At 49.4% G+C, this 24,673-nt stretch overlaps 1 protein-coding gene, 1 long non-coding RNA gene and 1 other non-coding gene across 7 annotated transcripts; 1 reads left to right on the forward strand and 2 right to left on the reverse strand.

The window, feature by feature from the left end:
- Window positions 1-1,649: 1,649 nt before the first annotated feature.
- On the reverse strand, window positions 1,650-8,063 carry LOC103654624 (uncharacterized). 4 transcript variants are annotated; one of them, XR_002269298.3, is made up of 8 exons: window positions 6,729-8,056; window positions 3,865-4,309; window positions 3,144-3,471; window positions 2,925-3,060; window positions 2,666-2,821; window positions 2,451-2,547; window positions 2,236-2,356; window positions 1,650-1,983 (listed from the first exon to the last, which is right to left on the reverse strand). It is a non-coding gene; the product is annotated as an uncharacterized lncRNA (long non-coding RNA). The 4 variants fall into 4 exon arrangements; XR_002269299.2 differs by having other exon boundaries at window positions 2,925-3,046; window positions 3,144-4,309; window positions 6,729-8,063; XR_002269295.2 differs by having other exon boundaries at window positions 3,144-4,309; window positions 6,729-8,061.
- LOC100273609 (uncharacterized) lies at window positions 8,052-24,225 on the forward strand. Of its 2 annotated transcripts, none has more exons than XR_002750437.2 (4): window positions 8,052-8,782; window positions 8,941-9,073; window positions 23,271-23,455; window positions 23,592-24,159. XR_002750437.2 is itself a non-coding variant. In NM_001148025.1 (4 exons), the coding sequence occupies exons 1-4, from the start codon at window positions 8,235-8,237 to the stop codon at window positions 23,840-23,842; spliced, it is 1,017 nt and encodes a 338-aa protein (NP_001141497.1). In that variant the 5' UTR covers window positions 8,157-8,234; the 3' UTR covers window positions 23,843-24,225. The 2 variants fall into 2 exon arrangements, 1 of the variants encoding a protein (NP_001141497.1); NM_001148025.1 differs by having other exon boundaries at window positions 8,157-8,782; window positions 23,271-23,355; window positions 23,592-24,225.
- LOC111591423 (small nucleolar RNA Z247) lies at window positions 13,776-13,914 on the reverse strand. The gene has a single exon (XR_004858057.1). It is a non-coding gene; the product is annotated as a small nucleolar RNA Z247 (small nucleolar RNA).
- Window positions 24,226-24,673: the final 448 nt, after the last annotated feature.

A 24,673-nucleotide genomic window follows, 5' to 3' on the forward strand; every position in this document is an offset into this window, starting at 1 on the left:
CGGGGAATCGATGGGGACGACTGATGTGTGTGGGGACGGAGTGCCTCGCCATGTCGTGTGTTTAGGTTTACCTTGCAAAGATAAAAACTCGATTCGAATCGTCTGCTTCTCGCATCTAATGAGACTGCTTGATCCATGCTGCTACATTGAGTAACAAGTGGAAATGTGTTGATTTGGCAAAAGTTGTTGACTTGGCCGTCTACCTTGCCACCGGGTTGGACAGTCGAATGGGACCCTACCTCAGCAGGGGAGGAGCATGAGGAGTGATGGGCCAGGCTTCCCCATCCCTCCGTTTGTTTACCGTTAGTATTATTCCGCTGCATTCCAAACAATGACAACTACTTTGGCAAAACTCCGATGATGTTGTAATAATTTGAAGTACTCTTGTTTTATGCTTTGTTGTATTTGCTCTTTGCCTCACCTTCGAGTGAGTACGTGGTACTTGATCATGTTAGTGGCCTCGTCGGACTAGATGCGAGGGACTAACGTTTTATTCCTATTTAAGTGTGGTCTAGCCTCTAAGGTGGGACTTGGACACTTAAGTTGGAATAATTCGGGCGGTTCCGCCACACACCAGAGGGCACGATCTGTGGCGGAGTGGTCCGACAGCGGCGCACATTAACTCCGGCGAGAGATTGCGTGGACAGCATGGCAGTAAATGGGGAATTAAGGGCATGGGGTTAGTTACCTCGAGGGACGGCTCTGGATCTTGAACAACGGCGAGGACATATCGAGGACCTTGGTCGACGACGGGGAGGCACGACTACGCGACGAGAAGTCCGGTGAGCACGAACAGAGGGAATTAAAGGGGCTGGGGGCAAACCAGAGGGTGTCTTGTGTTGCTGGCGAGGAGGCAAAGATCACCGGGGCAATGTACACAACAAGAGCTCGACGGCGGTCGCAGAACGGATGACGCACGGCGGCGGTGCTCCACGTGTGCGCTCGTAGTGCGAGAGAGGGGTGCGAGGGGGTCTGCAGGGGAGCACTACTGGGCGAGGGGAGTGAGCAAGTGGGTACGGGCTCAAAAGGAGGTCGGGCGCGTGGGGGGAGTGGCCGGGAAACGCGCGACGTAGGCGCGTCCACGACGGGGTGCAGGTTGGAGGCTAGGGAAGGAGAGGAGGCTGACAGGTGGGGTCCGCGAGCCAGCGAGGGCGACCACGCAAACGGGCGGTCAGTGCTGACAGAACGGACCCACCGGGCAGCGAGAGGAAGTGAGTGCGCGCACGAAGAAACCGGCGCCGACAAGCTGGCCCCACCGGGCAGCAGGAGGGAGGGAGAGAGAGTGCGGGCACGACCGACGCTGGCAGGCGGGTCCCACCTGTCAGGCGCAGCGCGCTCGGCCTGACTGGGCTGGATTGGGCCTAACAGGCAGAAATGAGTTTTTCCTTTTTCTGGAATTTTCCAAATGCTTTTCTTTTTCTTTCTCTTTGGATTTCAAATCAAATTCAAACCCAATCCAAATTCAAATAATTCAAACATATGCATCAAACAAAAGAATACTTTAGGCTCAGCATGATGCAACATTTCATGACTCACATTGGGTTTGCTATATTAAATAAATAAATAATCCCTCATATAATTGACATAATTCTAATAAAAAGGAAGAGAGAAGAAGTCTAGAGAGAGATAAACAAGAGGTAACACCTGAATTTGGTAGACATTAGAGAAGAAATTTTATACCCCAAATTTTGGGTGTTACAGTCAGTGGCGGAGGACAAAATAATAATGAGGTATGGCTGAAGAAGAACAAAAAAAGAAAAAAAAACATGATGCAATACATAGGACTCAAACCTAGAACCTGCTGATTGCAAGCAGTAGGAACTTACCACTACACCAAACATGATTTTTAGGTATGGCTCTAGCCATAGTTAGCCATAACGGGTGCTCCGCCACTGGTTACAGTATGTGCTTCTGGCATCACATCATCAACTGCATCCGTGTGCAGGTCATTGGGAATGTTGGCATCAGACTGGGTAGGTTGTTCTGCAAAATTCAGAAAAAATGTGTTGATAAATATAATCATTATTATCTATAAGTTCTTTCATATATGATGTTTGGGATGTATATTAATGCATAAATGGTTACTAGTATGTGCATAAATTATTAATTATGTTTATTATATATAAATTTTGCAGGTAGACATGCAATTGCTGGTGCACATGTCCCTATTTATACTGTAATTATTGTACTGAAGTTGCTATATACATAAACAAAACATACAAAAAACTCAATAACCTATTTGAATGTCTGGTTGTTGTGATCCTTGAACCTGTGACCCGAGTCGAATGACATCATCAATCATGTCTGCGAAGGTCCCAGCTAGCTGGAGCTATTTTGATACTAATTTGCGGTGAGCCTGTTCAAGCGTTGCATAGTACTTATCAACCAATTTGTCATGAGCTTTCAACAGAGTCAAAACTAGAGCGGTATGGCAGTGGAAGGCAAATAACCTTGCTAGAGATCAAGTCTTTCATGCGAGGAACGTAAATATGGAACATGTCATTTGTTGGTCGTTCAGGAGCAGCAACGTAGCATGTTTCTGTCCTGCTATGGAATAATCAAACAGTAACAAACACAAGTAGTTAATTTTTAAAAAATACAAAACAAAAAAATTGTGTGCATAAATTGCATAAAATGATTTGTTTGAATATGGGAATGAACTTACATGACAATGACCATACGTTTCGCCAACATGATGTGGCTTCCTCATGTCAGCCTTGGTCAGTGCATTAATTGTCTCTTTGTCAAAGTATTTAATACGTGGAGTGCTATATTTGTTCTCTGGAGCTACCTCGTGATGAAGATGGTCTAGATAATATATCTGAAATAATTACAAACAAATAACATACATCAACATATATTTTATATCTGAAAGATTATTAATTAAATTATATGAATATGAACAAACTAGTCACAAGAATTACCACAGTGACTATGGAGCACCCATATATCGTAGCGGTGACATGATTAGTGTTCCTTTTATGCCATTTTGCAGCAGCCTCACACAAATCGTTAAGACTAGCTGGCACCAATCGATGTCTTGGAGCTGGTCCATGTATTCTGTCATCAGAACTTCGTTGTTGGAGATTGAACACGAAGAAGTCGAGAACAACAACCGGTTGAATAAAATTAAGAATAAACACCTGATGGTTAAATCATCGTCACGACCCTTGACAATTATTTCCTGTAGGGTGGCAATATCAAACTCATCCTTCGATATTTTGAGTTCTTTCATGAGCCTGCCAGCAGCATCAACTTCTCCATACCAATCCATAAATGGTTTCCCACCTCCAGCACTGGGCAAACCGAAAATTAGGCGAACAGTCTCCTTTGTTATCTTCAGCTCCTTTCCTAGGCCAGGTCGTATGGTCATGTCAACTGGATCCAGCTTGTCCATCAACCAATTCAATAACGATCCAACAACAAGGCCATTTGTTGACATTTCCATTATACTTTGGAAGTCTTTCCTCGCTACAGCCTCGCGTTAACGGTCATTCATTATCCATATAGACAAGATGACATCATACGGGATGCAACGGATGTTCAGTTTTTGTATGAAAACATATAGAAACATGTTAAAAAATATAATAAAAAATGAACATCCCAATAATTCATGTTGCTAAATGAAAAGGCATAATAACAACATGTATGATTTTGATTCATAAATACTAAATGAAGACGGCATAGAATACCAATTAACAACATGTAGTTAACTGAACTAACATGATTAGGTAGCATTAGAATATATAGATAGTATCTATATTATGAACGTAATATTAATCAAATTTTTTATGAATTATTTAGTATGTATTATGTTCAATAACTATTGCAATAATAATAAAATTAGTTGTCGCTGTCACAAACCTGTGTTCTTATGTCTTTGGTTTTCTTTTCGCTTCTATTCTTCACCACAGTTGTTTGCTTGATGGTTGCATCTTCATCAATGTTTTTTTGCTTTGGGTGATTTGGTGAAGGAGAAATAATAGGTCTGCGTGGCAATTATCGCTGAGGAGGCGTTGGTTTCTCATCAAATCTAACATGTCGATTCTTCTTGGGTAGACATGAAATCATCATTGTCATCTATGTTTCCACTTACATCAGATTCTTTTTTTCCACGTCCAGCAGACCGCTTTGTATTACTCCTAACAGAAAGTTGCTTCATTTGCTTTAGGGAATCATTTGCTTGGGTTGTTGGCATTATTCCCAATACAGGGGATCTCAACAGTGAATACTTCTTGACTTGATTCAATTGTTATTTTCTTTGGATTGGAAGGAGGATGGCCAATAGACTTCATTCTGAATCTAACTTCTGCACAATGCTAAATTTGCATAAATGATATGTATAGTATTTGAGGTATATGACACCTTTAAAACATGTATTAGGAAACAACCAACAAAGGTTATATATAAAAACCTGATAGTGTGTAAATTGTATTGATACATTCATTAACTATTCCAAATGCATTAAATTGAATATAATCATAAATGTAGGTGTAGCGCGTATATAATTATACACTGAAAATATAACATCATCCACATGTTAGCATATATAATATGTGGACATCAAAAGTAATATCCATCTCTGCAAATAATTATTGCCATAACTACATACGTAATCAGCATAAGTACGAACATATTTTGTCATAACAATATAAAAAAATTACGAGACGAATGTTTCAAATGCTTGCTTCATAAAGCAAAATGTTCAAACATTATGAATCACCATTTATACTTTATGGTTCAATATCCAACATCATCCAACTGCCTAAGTGTATAATACATTTATGCATTAACTAATGTGAGTCTCTGTAAAGTAATTAGTATCATAAATGTGAACGTAATCCGCATAAATACTACAAGAGTTTGCCAAAACAATTTAAATAATTACAATTATGTATGTTTGAGTCCAATTAATTATAAACAAAATGTGCATAATATTATGGTACACCGAACATAATTTAGGGTTCCGCTATCCGTTATTTGGGGTTTAATATTATGAATACCATACAAGATATTAGTACGGAATTTTAGATTGCAATCTAAACCCTAGATAGATCGATTGCAACAATAACAAAGGTAACAACTCGTAACTGGGTATGGCTTCAAATCCGATGAGCAGACTAAGCTAGGTCACTGAAAAATGCTACATGAAAAATGGCGGATTGAACGAGGTCGCTTGCAATGTCAGTAAACATCTTTGAAAACTCCAATACAGATAAAATGTGAAATGGATCAGTTTAGATATTATGAAAGGGGAAATCTGTGGGCGACGACACCAGACGAGTATTAACACTAGCGAACGAATATCAACTATGTGAGGGTGGCGGACCGAGAAAACTTACCGGCGATGGAACTGTCAGCGACTCCACAGCTGGAGGTAGGTGACAGCGAAATGCGCTATCAGTCAAACCCACTGCCGAAGAAGATCCCGCTGCGTGCCGAAGTAAGCTTTGCTCGCCTCCTAGTCGCCCGATCACAGCGGAGAAATGAGAAACGCGGAGGATGAAGAGGAGACAAGGTGCCAGTTGTTTAGGAAGCCTACCGCCGTGATTGAAGGTGGGCTACGTGTGGGTCTGATTTGTTTCCTAACGAACGTTGGCTATGGGTGGGTCTGTGTTGCACACTGGTGGGGTCGAACCACCTTGAGGGCTTCCGTTTGTTAATGTGAGCCCATTGCTCTAAATATATAAACTATATATGTGTGTAGAAAGTTGTGTAAAGACAGACTCTTCTCGAAGAGCTCGTCTCATACTTATTTTTTTCCACTTAACCTCCTAAGAGAAACTATAATAAGGCTGACTAGGCGGGCTTCAAACAGCTGCATCTCACCAAAATCCTAGGTGGCATAGTGAGAATACATGATAGAGAAGAAATTGAGTGTTTCATGAGGAGCTAAGCTCTGCTCCAGGAGCAAGAGCCTGCTTGCATCCTACTGTGTGAGTTAAGGTTAATTCTTTTTTAGCCAACCTAAATGATTTCTCTCTTCAACTTAGGGATTGTTTGGGACAACTTCATCTTAGAAAATTTTCTAGAGTTGGAGCTGGTCGTTAGGAGCTTCAGAAAATCACGGAGGTAGAGTTGTAACCTTTTAAGACAATTAGCTATATAATTTTGGTTTGAGTTTAGTTTAACATATTTTTTAAAACTATTTTAATTTATTTTATGAACTCCAACTCTACGCTGGAACGGGAACCTAGAGTTGTTCGAAACAGGGTCTTAGGGGGTGTTTGAATGCACTAGAGATAATAGTTAGCTGCTAAAATTAGTTGAACGTTTCCAAACAGTCTAGCTAATAGTTCATCTATTAGCTACTTTTAGTAAATTAACTAATAGATAGTTTATATTTATTAGCTAGCTAATTCTACTAACAATTTTTTAGCCAATTAACTATTAGCTCTAATACATTTAAACACCTATTCATATAAAAATAAGTTTAATATATATATATATATACATTAGTTTATTGTTAGCTCTTGATGACATGGCAAGAGCATAGAGCATTTAGTTAGCTTTTATATTAGTCTTGAACCAAAAAAACCATTAATACATGCAGTGGTGGATCCAGGATTGATCCAAGAGGGGGCTACTAAGCTAAGGCTTAAATTTTTTTAAACCAAACAAAAAAAAATAATTGATGTTTAATATGACACAAGAAGCAAGATATAATTTAAACATTCAAGAAAAATAATATTAATAAAGAACTAAAAACAACAAAATGTAAACCTTACCACCAAAGCCATTTGCTTGCTTGTCTGCAGTCCGCGTCCATCCGGCCGCCCCTGTTCGGCTGACTGGACTTGCTTGCTTTGCTTGTCTGGACTCCGGGCTTCACTGCTTGCTTAGTTTACTTCATGGCTTCAATGCTTCCTTCACGGCTTGCTTGCTTTGCTTGTCTGGACTCCGGACGCCGGCGCACCGCAGCGGTGAGGGCGTGAGGCGAACTGGCGAAGGACGGAAAGAGGCCAGCCGGCTAGGAGCCCAGGACCAGAAGGGAGCGCCCGTGGCGGTTCTCCGGCCTCCGGCGGTCTGGCCTCCGGGCGCGAGGCGAGTGGGCTAGTGGTAGTGGCGGCTGCCAGATGGAGCTGGAGGAAGGCATAGACGCGTAGTGGCGTGCTGGAGGCTGGAGGGACGACTGCGGCTCTGCCGGCTGTCGCTCTGCGTGACTGCGTGACCGATAACTTGATGGGCCGCGGGTCGCTATTCGCTTTAGCTGGGCCGCGACCGGGACTACAGCCCAGACAGCTTCGGACGTACATCCGCCCCCGAATACATGCCCTTATCTCTATTCGTTTGTGTTGTGGGGAGCAAAATGGTAGTGCTCGGGCCAGGCGAAGCGACGAACTCCTCCGGCCCTCCCAGAGATCCCAAGTCTCAATTGACACGTGGGCACGCTAAAGTGGATTTCGGCCGTGCGACCAATCCTGCCGACGCGCTGTGCGCCCCACCGCCTCCCGCAGCAACCGGCAAGCCCGCCGAGAGGCACCCAACCCGGGTTCTCAAGTCACTGACTACGTGATCCTACATACCATAGCCCCACCTGTCACACGGAGCGCGACGGTTCACCGCCGAGCGGGGAGTTGCCGGTGGCCGGGCCCCGCGCCCACAGCGACAGGACAGGCCGCGCCGCTCTCTTTACCCCGGAACCACGCGGCAGTTTTTCCACGCGTGGCAACTGGCAAGTTACCCTTCCACCCCTCCCTGTCCCGATCCCGTGCACCCGGTGCACGGACACGGGCCACATCCCACCGTCCAAACCACCAATGATCCTTGAGCGCTGTGACCCATGCACCTGGTCCACTCGAAACCTTGACGGCCTACCACGCGGAGTAGCTGCTCGGTGCCCGTTTCCACCGCCGCGTGCTCGTGAGCTCGTCCCGTCCCTGCACCCTCCGCACGAGCTCGTGGGTTCCAACCACCGTCAGTTCGTCTTCGCGATCCGTGTAGCAGGCAACTGGTCCATACGACCCGTCCACGCGGAAGTGAGCCGCGCAGCCCCGCGGCACTGCACTGCACACTACTCCCACCGCGACCGCTGGACGGCGCACCTACGGCTTACCTACTCGTAACCCGCCCCGGCACCCCTCCCGCCCCGCCCCGAGCAACGCCCGCTAGGCTGCTGTGCTACCCCGCAGTCCCAATTCCACAGTCCCCACCCCACCAGGTGCACCACGCCGCCACCGCAGCCTCCGCCCCGGCTGCGTTGACCCCCGTTGACCTCCGCCCGCCCGGCCGCCATGGACCCGCGCTTCCCGCCGCCGGCGCCGTCGTCCTGCTTCGGCGGGGGCGGGGAGCTCCCAGCACGGGGGCACCACCGGCGGGCGCACTCGGAGACGTTCATCCGGCTGCCCGACGCAGACCTGCTGCTGGACCCGGACGCCGACTTCGGCTTCTCCGACATCGACTTCCCCTCTCTCTCCGACGACTCGCCCGCGGCGTCCGACCCGACGCCGCAGCCCCAGGCCCCGCCGCTCCAGCCGCCGCTGCAGCAGGCGGCTTCCCCGGCGTCCGCGGCGCCGCCGAGGCCGCCGAGCGGGGCGCACATGCGGAGCCTCTCCCTCGACGCCGCCTTCTTCGACGGCCTCTCGCTGCAGGGAGGCGGCGGCGGCGGGGGGGTAAGAGGGGGCATGGCGGGGCACAAGAGGAGCGGCTCCATGGACGGGGACACCTCGCCGTTCGAGGGCGAGTCGGCGCCGCCGTCCGTGCTGCCGGACTACGCCAAGAAGGCCGTGCCCGACGACAAGCTCGCCGAGCTCGCGCTCCTCGATCCCAAGCGCGCCAAGAGGTGAGCAAACGCCTTCAGCGTCCGCGAGCTGTCTTCACCTTGGAATTGCTTCCCCCGCTGCTTGAGATGCTTCATGGAGCTGGGACGTGATACCTTGTCCTGCCTGGTCAAGTCCTGGTTTCAAGATAGGTATAATTTCCTCTCCCGCGGCGGTGCAGGATCCTGGCGAACCGGCAGTCCGCGGCGAGGTCCAAGGAGAGGAAGATCAAGTACACCAGTGAGCTGGAGAGGAAGGTGCAGACGCTGCAGACAGAGGCCACCACGCTTTCGGCACAGCTCACGCTTCTTCAGGTAACGAATATTTGTTTGGTTGCTTTGACCAGGCACTATCATAACTTATTGTGCCCTCCTCCAAAGTCCCGCTTATCCTTGGACAGAAAAAAAAAATCTTGTGGTTGGGTGTACGAAACGTATCATTGCTTCAACCAGCGCTAATTTTTTAACTGGGGCTTGTCTCTTGCTACAACTACAAGTACCACGATAGGAGATCAGCTATTATTTTATCCCACCGCTCTTAATTATTTGCTCTCTTGCCGTGCTGGACAAGTGGGAAAACGAACTTAGCTTACTTAAACCTTGGCATCATACGATTATCTATATAAAGAAAGCAAGATGTTACCATCACTCACATCCTCTCCTTATGATTGTCCAGTCTAATGGTTTCTTGCCCTGGCTTATCAGTTTCATTCAAGTAACTTGGGTTTAAAACCTTTTTGTTTCTTCTTCTCACTAGAGTTTTTGCTGCTTCTTGAGGATTTCTTCCGAAGTTAAACTCTTCGATCCTTAGGTCGATATGAATTGTCTCCTTGCTGGTTCATGGATTAATTCCTCCTATGTCACAGGAATATTGCACCTTCCTTTAGGCCCTGTTTGTTTCAGATTATAATCTGACAAGATTATATAATCTGGATGGGTAAACAAATACCTAGATTATAGGTCCAGATTATATAATCTAGTACCTAGATTATTATAATCTCATTGTGAAAATCAGAGGGCAATAGGTTAAAGCGTGCTGCCTCGTTGGAGGGCCGCCCTACATGTTTATATAGGCATAAACAACATGCGCAGGATTTACAGGATCGTAACAAACTAGAGAAGCTTCAGGAATTCTAGTTACAACAGAATATCCCTATCTTTATCTTCCCAGAGATGCTTACTCTTGTTTGTTACAGATATTTGTTTACAATCTAATCTTATCTTCTAACACCCTCCCTCAATCATAACCGAGTGAGGTTGAGATTGACTTTGAAATTCTCCAGAAGCCGAACTGAAAGAGGTTTAGTAAACCCATCTGCAACTTGATCTCCAGTAGGCACATATTCTATATCAAGTAGTTTCTTTGCGACCCGATCTCTCACAAAATGATAATCCACTTCAATATGTTTTGTTCTTGCATGAAAGATAGGATTGGCTGACAAATATTTAGCTCCCAAATTGTCACACCACAACTTAGCTGCTCTAGGACTTTTAATACTAATTTCAGTGAGTAAAATTTGTACCCATATCAACTCTGCAGTAGCATTGGCCAAAGCTTTATATTCAGATTCAGTGCTAGATCTTGACACCGTAGGTTGCTTTCTTGCACTCCATGAGACAAGATTTGATCCTAAGAAAACAGCAAACCCACCTGTAGATTTTCTATCATCTACACTGCCAGCCCAATCTGCATCGGAAAAGGCACTAACAAGAGTAGAATCTGATCTATGGATATGCAGCCCTAAGTTTGTACATTGCTTGATGTATCTAAGTATCCTTTTGACTGCTGCCCAGTGCAACGTAGTAGGAGCATGAAGAAATTGACAAACTTTATTAACTGAAAATGCAATATCAGGTCTAGTTAAAGTAAGATATTGTAAAGCCCCCACTATACTCCTGTACTGGGTTATATCTTTTTCTCCTAAAGGTGACCCTTCATGTATAGATAGCTTCTCACTAGTGGAAAGAGGTGTACTGATCGGTTTGCAGTCAGACATACCAACCTTTTTAAGTAAATCTGAAGCATACTTGTCTTGAGTCAAGATAATACCATCTCGTACCTTATTCACCTCTATTCCTAGGAAGTAGTTGAGGTCACCCAAGTCCTTGAGTGCAAACTCTTTGTTGAGATCACTTAGTAATGCTTCTGTTGCTTTGTGAGTGGAGCTTGCAACAATTATATCATCAACATACACAAGCACAAAAATAGTAACACTTCCCTTATTGTAGAAGAATAATGATGTGTCAGCCTTAGATGCTTGAAACCCAAGAGAAAGAAGCTTATTGCTCAATCGTGAATACCATGCACGTGGAGCTTGTTTCAATCCATAGAGTGCCTTATCAAGTTTGCACACATAGTTGAGTTTTGTGGAATCCTCATATCCTGGAGGTTGCTGCATGTAGACTTCCTCCTCCAATACTCCATGAAGGAATGCATTCTGAACATCAAGCTGACGTAGACTCCACCCTCGTGACACAGCAATAGAAAGAATTATACGAATGGTAGCATGTTTAACAACAGGACTGAAAGTATCATCATAATCTATCCCATATTGTTGTTTATACCCTTTAGCTACTAGTCGTGCCTTGTACCTATCCAAGCTTCCATCGGCTTTCCTTTTAATTTTATACACCCATTTGCATCCTATAACGTTCCTACCTTTTTTTGGAGGAACAAGGTGCCAAGTTTTATTTTTCATAAGAGCCGAGTATTCTATATCCATAGCATCTTTCCAATTAACATCTCCTAAAGCTTCATTTAGATCATAAGGTTCACCAGAAGAAGTAAAACAACCATATCGAATAGTGCCATCTGTATAAACCTTTGGTTTCCTGACCCCTTGTTGAAGTCTTGTCCTTGGGCGAGTTGATGCAGGGTCCATAGAAGATACACCTCCCAAAATCGGTTCAGGGACTTGTGCATCAGCAGCGGTCGCAGGCAGAGAACCAGACGGCTCAGAACTCGCTGGTGATGTCGCGGTAGTGGGAGCTGTCAAGAAGCTCTCTTCCCGTCCCGCAATGCCGCGGGACATGTCGACGGAAGCCACATAATCGTGGCTAGCTGAAGGGTGCGTGGCAACGCGCGAGTCGCCACGACAGGTTGGAGACGGTGCAGCTGTCGATGGCGCTGCAGGAGCAGATCCCGAGTGCGAAGCACTCCCAGGAATATGCACCGCATCAGCTTCAGGAGCAGTGTTTGGTACTGAAGGCGCTAGGACATCCATATTTGGTGTGTGTTCTGCCTGATCTTGAACAGAATTGTCTCCAGAAATTTGGTTAGGGTCAGTAGACATATCAGCCGCATGATCAATCAAACTGTCTACCCCAGAATTAAATGTGGCAGGATTTAAAAGATCAGGTGAAAGAAGCTGGATTTCAGATCTCAATCGTGCACCCGCATTGCTATGCAAGGAAGCAAAGGGAAAAACATTTTCATCAAATGTAACATCTCGAGAAACATATACCCTGCCAGTAGAGACATCTAAACACTTAAACCCTTTGTGTAAGCTACTATACCCAAGAAAAACACATTGCTTGGAACGAAACTGAAGTTTGTGAGAGTTATATGGGCGAAGATTAGGCCAACATACGCATCCAAAAATGCGGAGAACTGAATAATCAGGTTGTTTATGAAACAAGCGCTCAAAAGGTGTGTCTAGATTAAGAATTTTTGTGGGAGTGCGATTGATCAGATATGCGGCAGCTAGAAATGCCTCATCCCAAAATTTAAGGGGCATAGACGCATGTGCAAGCAAAGAAAGCCCAACTTCTACGATGTGTCGATGTTTTCGCTCAGCCGACCCATTTTGTTGGTGAGCGTGAGGACAAGAAACCAGATGAGAAATGCCGATCTTATTAAAAAAGGTATTCAAGCGCTGATATTCCCCTCCCCAATCAGTTTGGACAGCAAGAATCTTCCTGTCAAAAAGTCGTTCAACAAGGCTTTGAAATTCATGAAACTTCTGAAAAACTTCAGACTTATACTTAATAAGATAAACCCAGGTAAATTTACTATAATCATCAATAAAGCTCACATAATATTTTTTTCTGCCAACAGATTCGGGTGCAGGACCCCATACATCAGAAAAAACTAGCTCGAGAGGGGAGCTAGATACGCTAGTGGATCTAGGATATGGGAATTGATGAGCTTTGGCTTTCTGACAGGCATCACACACGGATTCATCTGTTGAGGGACCTAAACAAGGAAGTTTATTCTTGCTAACAACCTGACGAACAATGAAAGAAGATGGATGACCTAAACGATTGTGCCATCGGGACATGGAGGGCTTGACAGCACCAAGAGCGTTCTTTATTGTGGATGTAGCGGGGATGGGATACAGTCCTTTGTGACATCGCCCCTTAAGCAAAATGTTCTTGGTGTCTTTGTCCTTGATAACAAAAAAATTTGGATGAAATTCTATGAAGGCAGAGTTATCTGAAGTTAATTTATGAACCGAGACAAGGTTTTTTTTAGCTTGTGGAACATAAAGAACATCATTTAGATGAAGATTTCTATTAGGGGTATTAACAGTAGATTGACCAATGTGACTGATTGTCATACCTGAACCGCTGGCAGTGTGAATTTGATCACCACCAGCGTACTTCTCCCTGATTGAGAGCTTCTCAAGCTCTCCTGTTATGTGGTCGGTGGCGCCGGTGTCCGTGTACCAATTGGTGTCGACGTGGTAGGAGTTGGTGGCGGCTCCAGCAAGCTTCTCATCTGGGACGAAGTCTTCTTCAAACCTGTGCCAGCACCTGGCTGCGGTGTGGCCCTTCTTGAAGCAGACCTGGCAGACCGGCCTCTCGTCGCTGGAGTTGTTGGAACGCCTGATGTAGCCTCCCTGGTTGCTTTGGCGCCCTCCGGACCAACTAGCACGGCCACCACGAGATGACCCGCGGCCACCACGCTGGCCACGACCACCACTGCCTCCACGTTGATTTCCACGGCCACCGCGACCAGCCATATTTGCTGATCCTTGATGCTGCTCGCCTCCACCTCTCATGAGATCCAACTTGGTCTCAAAATTCAGCAACTGAGAGTAGAGGTCTTCAAGTGAGATTGGATCTACCCTCGTGACAAGGGCAGACACCATCGGTAGGAATTCTTCCTCCAGGCCGGTGAGGATGTACTCGACCATCTCTTCATCTTGCAGCGGTCTTCCTGCTGCAGCCATCTCATCGCCGTAGCCCTTCATTTTGGTGTAGTACTCGGCGACGGTCATACTACCTTTTTTTGTAGTTGACAGAGCAAGGCGAAGATTCACAGCCCGGGCTCGGGTCTGTGATGCGAACATGGCCTCGATGGAGTGCCATGCCTCCGCCGCAGTCTTGGCTGAGGTGACTTGAATCTGCACCTCTCTGCTTATAGATGAGAGGAGATAGCTAAGGATCTGTTGATCCTTCGCCTCCCATTCTTCAAAAGCAGGATTGGGGCTCTTCTTGCCCGCGTTGTCGACAGTCTCCTCATCAGGCATCTTGGTTGCGCCGGTGAGGTATCCCTCCAGACGTGCGCCGCGCATGGCAGCACGTACCTGGGCCTTCCACAAGGCATGGTTGGCCCTGGTAAGCTTCTCAGAAACGGGATGTGCAACAAGTGCGGCGGAGGAAGCACTGGACGACATGATGAGGGTTTTGGTAGATGGTTTAGGCTCTGATTACCATGTAAAATCAGAGGGCAATAGGTTAAAGCGTGCTGCCTCGTTGGAGGGCCGCCCTACATGTTTATATAGGCATAAACAACATGCGCAGGATTTACAGGATCGTAACAAACTAGAGAAGCTTCAGGAATTCTAGTTACAACAGAATATCCCTATCTTTATCTTCCCAGAGATGCTTACTCTTGTTTGTTACAGATATTTGTTTACAATCTAATCTTATCTTCTAACACTCATAATCTTCTCAAGAGTAACTTATTTCAGATTATTTTTGGTAAAAGACCCAGCACCCATGGTTATGTGAACTGAAATTACGTTAATCTGCCATCCTATTTTTTACCCGTTCGTCTCTCAAGCCATCCCGCCGCCCCTCACAAGCATCCCACGCCGCCTCCCGAAAACCACTGTCCGCCCCTTGGAGATTAGCATCCCACGCGCCTCCCTGGTAATCTATACTGCCACCGCTCCCCAACCAAGGTGATGGCTCGCCAGCACCAGCACAGGTGACCGCTCCCCAGCCCCAGCCCCAGCCCAGGTATCCATACCACCATCGCCCTTGTAAACCCTCATACATCCCACGCCGCCGCTCCTTGGAAAATCCTACCACCGGCTCCACAGGAGCATCTCGCCGCCCCTCGTACATCCCGCCAGCTCCATGGACGACCTCGACGCCGAGGAAAACCTGGCTGGAGCCTTGAAGTATAGGAGCACCTTGAGGTGTGGGTTGGATTTCAATGCCTTCTTGGAAGACGAAGAAAGCACGGCTTGCATACATGTTTTTAATTTTGAGTAGAATGAAGTTTATGACAAAGCAGCTTGGACTTTTGAGAACACTAGAGTATTTTGTGAAATCTGTATCTAAGAAACCAATGCTGGTAATAGGCCGAATGGCATCGTGACTATTCGTGGGTACAACAACATAGCTGAAAAGTACAAGATAACAACAGGGTTGCACCATTCAAGGCTTCAATTGAAGAATAAATTGGACTTACTGAAAGGCTTCAATTGAAAGGGCATTGTTGACTTTGTGTCTTAGATAACAATAATTTGCATTTGTATAATCTACACTACCAAACAGTTACATACATATTATAATCTAGACAAATTATAATTTGGATTATATAATCTAGATTATAATCCAGAATATATAATCTATAAGCTGAAACAAACAGGCCCATTTGGTCATTTTGTAAATGATAAGGTTGCAACTAATTTAGGTTTAGGCATTGGATTATGGATATCTGACCTTGGAATTTTGAACCTTTGCTCACGTTTGATGTGTTTTGGAAACTGTTTTATTATACTTTGTGAATGCATGCTATTTCCTACCCACCAAGTTCTTTCCAAGTCTTGAGTTGCTATTAGTGCATTTTGGTATGAGTATAACTGATTGCCAGTGCCATTTGGTTGAGTTTTAGCATTCCTTGCTAGTACTCATTGTTTCTGTACACACACTTGATTTTTTCATCAGAAGTTAAAATATCTGTGCCCTTACATTCATCTGTGTTGGAATGTGTGCCCATACCCTAATCAGGGGTTGGGAGTGATATTAAATAGAGAGAGTAACTGGGCCAAGGCCCATTACACAGGGGTATAACAGTCATTACACAGGGAATAACACAAACCCTAGACGGGTAGTCTAACACCCCCCCGCAGTCACAACTCTATCCTGTACAGATGTTGAGGCTGGATCGGAAGTCTAAAAAGACACTCGACGGTAACCCCTTGGTGAAGATGTCGGCGAACTGAAGCGTGGTGGGGACGCTGAGAACGCGGACGTCACCGGCAGCGACACGCTCGCGGACGAAGTGGAGGTCGATCTCCACATGCTTCGTGCGCTGATGCTGCACGGGGTTGGTGGAGAGGTAGACCGCGCTGACGTTGTCGCAGTAGACGAGGGTGGCGCGCTGGAGGGGACTGTGAAGCTCGTGGAGGAGCTGGCGCAGCCAGGAGGCCTCGGCCACGCCGTTGGCCACGGCACGGTACTCGGCCTCAGCGCTGGAGCGAGAGACGACGGGCTGCCTCTTGGCGGCCCAAGAGACGAGGTTGGCGCCCAGGAAGACGGCGTAGCCGGAGGTGGACCGGCGCGTGTCGGGACAGCCAGCCCAGTCAGCGTCGGTGTAGACCACGAGCTCCGTCGTCGGGGATGGGCGGAGTAGGAGACCGTAGTCGAGGGAGCCGCGGAGGTAGCGTAGAATCCGCTTGAGCGCAGTGAGATGGGGCTCCCGCGGAGTGTGCATGTGCAGGCACACCTGCTGGACGGCGTAAGCGATGTCGGGCCTGGAGAACGTGAGGTACTGGAGCGCGCCGGTGAGGCTCCGGTAGGACGTCGCGTCGGCGACCGGAGGCCCGTCGTCCTCAGAGAGCTTCGCCTGAGTGTCGACAGGCGTGGTGCAGGGCTTGCAGTCAGACATGCCAGCCCGCTCCAGGATGTCGATGGCGTACTGGCGCTGGTGGAGGAAGAGACCCTGAGGCCGACGTTCGGCGGTGACGCCGAGGAAGTGGTGGAGGGGCCCCAGGTCCTTCATCGCGAACTCCCGCTGAAGGGCGACGATCGTGCGGTGAAGGAGGTCGGCGGTGGATGCCGTGAGCACAATGTCGTCGACGTAGAGCAGGAGGTAGACGGTGTCGTCGCCGCGCCGGTAGATGAACAGGGACGTGTCCGACTTGGCCTCGACGAAGCCGACAGAGGCCAGGTAGGAGGCGAAGCGGCTGTACCAAGCCCGTGGCGCCTGCTTGAGGCCGTACAGGGATCGGTTCAGCCGGCAAACCAGGTCCGGACGGTCAGCGTCGACGAAGCCGGTGGGCTGGCTGCAGTAGACAGTCTCCGTCAGAGTGCCATGGAGGAAGGCATTCTTGACATCGAGCTGATGGATCGCCCAGTCGCGGGAGAGGGCGAGGGAGAGGACGGCGCGAACAGTGGCGAACTTGACGACAGGGCTGAAGGTCTCGTCGTAGTCCACTCCGGGGCGCTGGGTGAAGCCCCGAAGGACCCAACGGGCCTTGTAGCGGTCGAGGGAGCCGTCTGAGGTCAGCTTGTGGCGAAATAGCCACTTGCCGGTGACCACGTTGGTGCCTGGTGGACGCGGCACCAGGTCCCAAGTGTGGTTGGCCAAGAGGGCCGCGTACTCCTCCTCCATAGCGCGACGCCAGTGTGGGTCGGCGAGGGCAGTGCGAACGGAGGAGGGTACCGGGGAAGCGTCGGGTGGAGTGCTGGTCGTAGCGGCTGCCAGGATGAGCCGGTCGACGGGGCGGAGAACGCCAGCAGCGCGTCGAGTCACCATCGGGTGGACGTGCCCGGGGTCGCGATGGATGGCGACCGGGTGGTATACGGATGACTCGGAGTGAGCCACCGGAACGTCGGGAGCGGCTGGAGGGGCCGACTCACGGCGGTGATAGACGACGGCGGGGTCGGCGAAGCGGGCCGCGCTCGTCGATGGGCACGCGTCGGGGGGTGCCGAGGTAGTGGCGTGGCCGCGGCGATGGTAGACGAGGGCGGGGTTGGCGAATCGAGCCGGAGTCGACGGGGCCGCGCGTGGCGCAGGCGGGGTCGACGGGGCCGTGCGTGGCGCAGGCGGGATCGACGGGGCCGTGCGTGGTGCAGGCAGGACCGACGGGTCCGCGCGTGGCGCAGGCGGGGTCGACGGGGCCGCGCGTGGCGCAGGCGGGGTCGACGGGGCCGCGCGTGGCACAGGCGGGGTCGACGGGGCCGCGCGTGGCGCGGAAGAGGTCGTGGGGGCCGCACGAGGAGCAGGTAACGGCGCAAGACGGGGAGCCGAAGGTGGGGGAGGAATCGGATCGGACTCGAGGAGGGAGTCAAGATCGGTGGGTGGGGTGGAGCCAGCAAGGGGAAACACATCTTCGTCAAAGACGACATGACGAGAGATGATGATGCGGTGGGAGGTGAGGTCCAGACACCGGTACCCCTTGTGGTCAGGGGAGTAGCCAAGGAATAGACAGCGGGTGGAGCGAGGAGAAAGCTTATGTGGAGCGGTAGCGGAAGTGTTAGGGTAGCAGGCACAGCCGAACACGCGAAGGTGGTCATAGGAAGGGGCTGTGCCGTAAAGGGCGAAGTGGGGGGTAGGGTGGTGTACCGCCTTCGAGGGAAGACGGTTGAGGAGGTGGGTGGCAGTATGCAGGGCCTCTGCCCAGTAGCTGGCAGGGAGAGACGCCTGGAAGAGGAGACAGCGGAGCATATTAGTGGTGGTGCGGATCATGCGTTCGGCGCGGCCGTTCTGGGCAGAAGTGTAGGGGCACGAGAGACGCAACTGGACGCCATGAGTGAGGAAGAAGGAGCGAGAGGCGTTGTTATCGAACTCGCGGCCATTGTCACACTGCAGAGCACGGACCGGGCGACGAAACTGAGTGGATACCCAGGTGAAGAAGTGTGTGAGGGTGGTGAATGTGTCCGACTTCAACCGAAGCGGGAAGGTCCAGAGAAAATGGGAAAAATCATCCAAAATCACCAGATAATATTTATAACCAGAAAGACTGAGTACAGGGGAGGTCCAAAGGTCACAATGAACCAGATCAAAAGCCTGCTCAGCCCGAGAAGAAGAAGTAGTAAATGGGAGACGAGTATGTCGGCCTAACTGACAAGCATGACAGAGACCCTCAAAATGTCCCCTACTACATGAAAGATCGAGACTACTGGTAATCTTGGTCATGACGTCGGGTCCAGGATGGCCGAGACGTCGATGCCATGTGGTGGAGGAGGTGGTGGAGACCAAGGCAGGAGGTGGAGACACGCCGGCGGTGGAGGGCTGGAGCGTGTAGAGAGGCCCCGAGCTGTCACAGCGGGCGAGAAGGGTCCTGGTGGCCAGATCCTTCACAGAAAAACCAGAGGGGTCAAACTCAATGGAACAGGAGTTGTCAGTAGTGAATCGACGAACAGAAAGAAGATTGTGGGTGATGTGGGGAGCTACGAGAACATCGTTGAGGTAAAACGGCCCAGGGAGAACCGAGGCACCTACTGAGGTGACTGGTAGAGTGGAACCGTTTCCAACGACGATCGAGGATGGGTGAGAGGGGAGTGGGGGATGAGAGCGAGAGAGTGTGCCTGCCGTGGGGGTGGTGTGGTACGAGGCACCGGAGTCGATCACCCAGTCGGAGGGGGGTGGGGTCATCGCCATGGTGCTGAAAGCAGCAGCGAGGGAGGTGCTGTCCCAACCACCAGCCGGCGGGGACCAAGGCGTCGAGGTGTGGGTCCCCGGGGGCAGGAGCGCGGGCGGAGCCTGGGGCACGACGGGAACACCATAAGGAGGTGCGCCGTAGTGAGGTGTAGTCAGGAGGGCGGGCGCCGGAGGACGGGGGGTACTCGGTGCCTGGCCCGGCCACATGGCGATGGTCCCGGTCCAGGGGTTGTAGAAGGACGGCCACGCGTGGCCGCCACCCCGGCCGGAGGGACCACCACGAGAGGAGCCGCCGCTCCCACGGCCGCCCTTGCGGGAGCGACGACCCCCGTCGGTCGTAGAAGTCGGACGAGGGGCCGCCGGGACGGCAGGAGGGGGGCGGGTGGGAGCCCCGGTCGACGGAGGACGGGTGGCCTGGCCCCCTGAAGGCGGCTGACCACTGGTGGGAGCGCTGTAGAGGGCCGAGGCAGGAGTGGGTGCCTCATTCGCCATGGTGAGCTCCTCGAGGAGAAGCTCGTTCCGCACGGCGTGGAAGGTGGGGAAGGGCACGCTCCTCTTGATGAGAGCCTTCCGGTGGCCGTAGCGGGGGCTGAGGCCACGCAGGAGGTTCAGCACCAGGGTACGATCGGCAACTGGCTCGCCGAGATCGCGGAGAGAGTCAGCCAGGCCCTTCATCTGGCGGCAGTATTCTCCCACGGAGAGGTCTCCCTGAGAGAACAGGTGGAACTGGGCGTCGAGGTGGAGCGCCCGCGCATCCCGATTCCCGAGGAACTGGTCCTCGAGAGCGAGCCACGCCTGGCGAGCAGTGTCCGCCTGATCGCGGATGATGTCCTGCAGCTCAACGGTGATGGTGCCGTGGAGCCACGAGAGGACAACGCTGTCCATGAGGCACCAGGAGCGAGGCGGTGGAGCGTCGTGGTCGACGAGGACGTGATCGTCGAGGACGAACCGCCGCAGCGTGAGGAGGACCTGTCCTCGCCAGCGGGGGTAGTGGGAAGACGCCGGATCCAACACCACGGACACGAGGGCCCGGATGTTGTGCAGACCAGCGGCCTGAGCGTGGAGAGCAGCGATGAGGTCGGCGTCGAGGTCGGAGGCGTGGGGGTCCTCTGGGGGCTCCGCATCGGCGAGAGTCGGGTGGCCGAGGAGACGCTGCGTGGTGGCCATCTGGGTGGTCAGAGCAGCGCCCAGGGCACGCTCACGCTCCAGGGCGAGGGAGGCAGCGCGCTCGCGCTCGCGCTCCCGCGAGGCCGTCACAGCGGCCTGGATCGAGGCGAGGGTGCTGACGAGCGGGGGGTCGGTGGTGGGGATGGTGGAGGGTGCGACACGATGACTCCAGGTGGGTGAAGCGAAGGCGGGGAAGCTCGGCGGGGAGGTGCGATGCAGGGGCAGCGGGGATGAAGCGCGGAGCGGTCCGAGGCCGGTGATGTACGGGGCCCCTCCATGGGCGGGCTCGCTGCCGGTTGCAGCGGGGGTGTTGGTGCCGGTGGCGGCAGTGGTGTTGGCGTCCATGGCGGCGGGGTTGCAGGGGCAGGGGCGCGGCCTGGCCAGGTGCCTGGTCGAGGAGGCGCAGGGACGACGGGCGCCGCTCCCAGGGGGAAGGCCGGCGGCGGCGGACGTGCCTGGTCGAGGAGGCGCAGGAACGACGGGCGCCGCTCCCAGGGGGAAGGCCGGCGGCGGCGGACGTGCAGGGGCAGAGGCCCTGGGCGCGCAGGGGAGGAAGACCGGCGGCCGAGGGAGTCCGGCGGCGGCGTCCGGGGTCGGCGGACGCGCAGGGGTGGAGGGGCCCTGGGCGCGACGAGCACGCAGGGTAGGGGAGACGGTGGGCGCGTCGGGGAAGAGGGACGGCGGCGGACGCGCAGGGGCAGAGAGGCGCTCCGCGCCTGGGCAGGGGACCGGCGGTCCGGCGCCGGCGGCTGGGAGGGAGAGGGAGCCCGGCGGCTGTGGAGCCGGCGGCTGGGAGGGAGAGGGAGCCGGCGGCTGGGGTGACGGCGGCGGGAGAAGAGGGATGGCGGCTGGAAAAACTAACCCTAGCTCTATGATACCATGTTGGAATGTGTGCCCATACCCTAATCAGGGGTTGGGAGTGATATTAAATAGAGAGAGTAACTGGGCCAAGGCCCATTACACAGGGGTATAACAGTCATTACACAGGGAATAACACAAACCCTAGACGGGTAGTCTAACAATCTGTCTTACCTCTACAGTGTAGGTGAATAGTTTTGATGACTAACCCACTTTATGTTCTGTCTTTGCTGAAACAATCATGAGCATTAATGTATATTATACCATCAGCAGAAAAGTTACCCTCCAAGTTGCCTTGACTTGCAAATTTCTTTGGCATAACATTTTAGTTTATGTAGCCATGCACTCTATACGATTGAGATTTAAATACACTATCTTGTGATAGTATTACTAAAGAAACGTTGAATGGAGTATTTCCTTAGACATATATATTTTGCTACATATACTGGTAACTTAGTAATAAATGGGCATATAGTAGCACCAGATAAACCCTATTACATTGTGGATACTGTTTTTCTTTTCATTTATATGGTCCTCATGGATGTAGAGTAGATACCATGTCTATGATATATAATCATTGTAACATTGTTTTCTCTATTTTACAAATTTATGTTACATGAAGGCTGGAGTGAATATTCGAGACCAAAAGGTCACTATGCTCCAGGGATACTTAGATATCTTCATTTTTCCGCACGCTCTGAAGCAGAATAAGGGTTCATTTGGTTCCCCATGGATTATCGGAATTGAAATACCACACGAAAGCCAATACTTTATCGGCTAGTGGAGAGATTGTGAGATTCTGGGACAAAATTCAATTCAAACTCCAAGAGCTGTTTAGTTAACATTAAGATTCTAAAAATGAGCCATGAGCCAAACATGGCCTTAAGCCGATCCATGCAAGTGCAATTGCATCTTGAACTTCTGGTCCTATATGGATTGTGTATGACGTACCAGAGGATGTGTGAATTAAAAGTTGCCATATTATTTGTAGCCAAGCAACAATAATTGTAGATGTGTTGCCTTTTCTTCATGGCCAACACAGCTGAAACATAGCAATAGTTTTTGAAGTTCTCTAATTAATAATCTTGCCTGCAAGTATTGTTTTAGTTGATGTGACTACTGAAGGATTTATTACACCTAAAAGTAGGGACATAGTGGAGATGCCTCTGCACTTGATAGGTAGGTCGTGTCACAAATAGATGTTCTGATTGAAAGCCGAATTGATTGGAGATGAGGAATCAAATGGAGTGGTGTTAGGCGGAAGCTTTTGGTTTTTTGTGGTAGGGGATAGTTGTCCTTTATTTATCTTTCTCTAGAAATTTCGGCTGGTTATTTAAGTGGGCTCTATTGGGTAAAACACTAGCGTACACCAACTTGCCTGGGATAAAGGCTTTGTTGTTGTTATTTAAGTGGCAAAAGAACCAAAGCAAAAACATATTCTGAAGTGTTAAACTGGATTTAGAATTTTTAGCTATTTTGATATTTTTGGATTGGAACGGTTTTTGAATTATTTGCTCCATTGGTAATCATCCTGAGAACTCTCTGTTGGTTTAGCGTCAGGACTGTTAGCTATTGCATTTGTTTGTTTTCGTTAGTCATCGTCTTGTACAACTGTTTGTTCCGTTGCCTTCAATGTATATATGGTCAATGACAACTCTAATATTGATTCCATTGTGATGCTGCAATTTACTTGTAATGCAGAGGGACACCTCTGGTTTAACCACTGAGAACAGGGAGCTGAAACTCCGGTTGCAGGCCATGGAAGAACAAGCTAAACTTCGAGATGGTATGTCCTTGTCTTTCTTTGGAAGGTCTAAAGCCACTGTCATATAAGGCCCAGAAAGAGACTCCACTTTTCCTGTTTCAAGAACATTACGAGGCAAATGGTATCAACCGATGAGTTATCCCCTGACCAATTTATTCTCCTAAAAAACAGTTATCTTCTGAGCAGATATGCAGATATTAGTTGAACAAGCGTATCAAGCACCCTTGTTAATAAACCCTGGTTGTGTTTTGATGCAGCTCTAAATGATGCCTTGAGGGAAGAAGTCCAGCGGCTTAAGATAGCCGCAGGGCAGGTCCCCAACATGAACGGGAATCCCTTCAATGGAGGACTATCACAGCAGCAGCAGATGCCAAGCTATTTCTCACAACCACAGCAGATGCAATACTTCAGCGGCCACCAGGGCCAGCATCACCATCCGAAGCATGACCCCCAGAATTCTTCAAACGGCGGTGGCCAGCCCTTGAGTGACTCCATGGATTTCATGTGAGGATTCAGGGGAGACAGCTCAGGAGTGTTGCCTGAGATCACATACCAACTTCAACTAAAGTACTGTAAATGTAGCTGATGTATACCATATTCAGTGTTATGATATGAACCATTGTAGTTTAGCTAGCTGTTCCTTGTACCATTAATCAAAAGTTCATTCATGGTGACAAACCTATCATCGCTTTTGTTCTGGCGTTAAAGTAAATTGGCTTGACTGGTTGACGAGCTGTCGTTGTAAAGTTGTTCCTGTAACAGTGAAGGAATGGTTTGCGGTTGGAACGTGGTTTTCACGCTGCTGAAAGCCGTTGCATTTCGTGATTGGCGTTCATGACTATCTCATCAGCAGCTTACATATATTAATATTCAAACTACAGTGCAATGTACAATATAAAATGGTGTAAACTACAGTTCACCTATATAGTCACAAAATACCGTTTTGGACTATATATTACACTGTTTATAGAATGTAGTTTGAATATAGATATGAGTATGAAAACAGCAATGTACAACAGTTTACTTATATCAGTTTACTATATGGGCACAAAATATAATTTTGTATTGTATATTACACTGTTTATAGAATGTAGTTTGAATATAGATAGGTGCTGGAGATAATCTTAATAATGGCTTTTAGTCCAGTCGTTTGACGGCATAAACATCGGAGGCTAACGTGACGTCTTTGCGATATCTTTTTCAGCGGGTGAAAGTAGCCGAGCCCAATGCAAAGATCATCAGATTGAGTCTGTGTGAAGTCTTCTATTTTTGTTTTATTGATTGATTAATTTATTTATTTATTTTTGTACGCTATTTCAAACTGTTTTTATAGATAGTT

The sequence above is a fragment of the Zea mays genome, chromosome 4 (genome assembly GCF_902167145.1).
Source record: "Zea mays cultivar B73 chromosome 4, Zm-B73-REFERENCE-NAM-5.0, whole genome shotgun sequence".
Classification (NCBI taxonomy): Eukaryota; Viridiplantae; Streptophyta; class Magnoliopsida; order Poales; family Poaceae; genus Zea; species Zea mays.

Excerpts from the sequence above, each read along its gene's own strand:
- LOC100273609 (NM_001148025.1), top strand. The coding sequence starts at position 8,235 with ATGGACCCGCGCTTCCCGCCGCCGGCGCCGTCGTCCTGCTTCGGCGGG. Across the intron at positions 8,783-8,940 it reads GATCCCAAGCGCGCCAAGAG|GATCCTGGCGAACCGGCAGT; the intron begins GTGAGCAAACGC and ends GCGGCGGTGCAG. Across the intron at positions 23,356-23,591 it reads ACAAGCTAAACTTCGAGATG|CTCTAAATGATGCCTTGAGG; the intron begins GTATGTCCTTGT and ends GTTTTGATGCAG.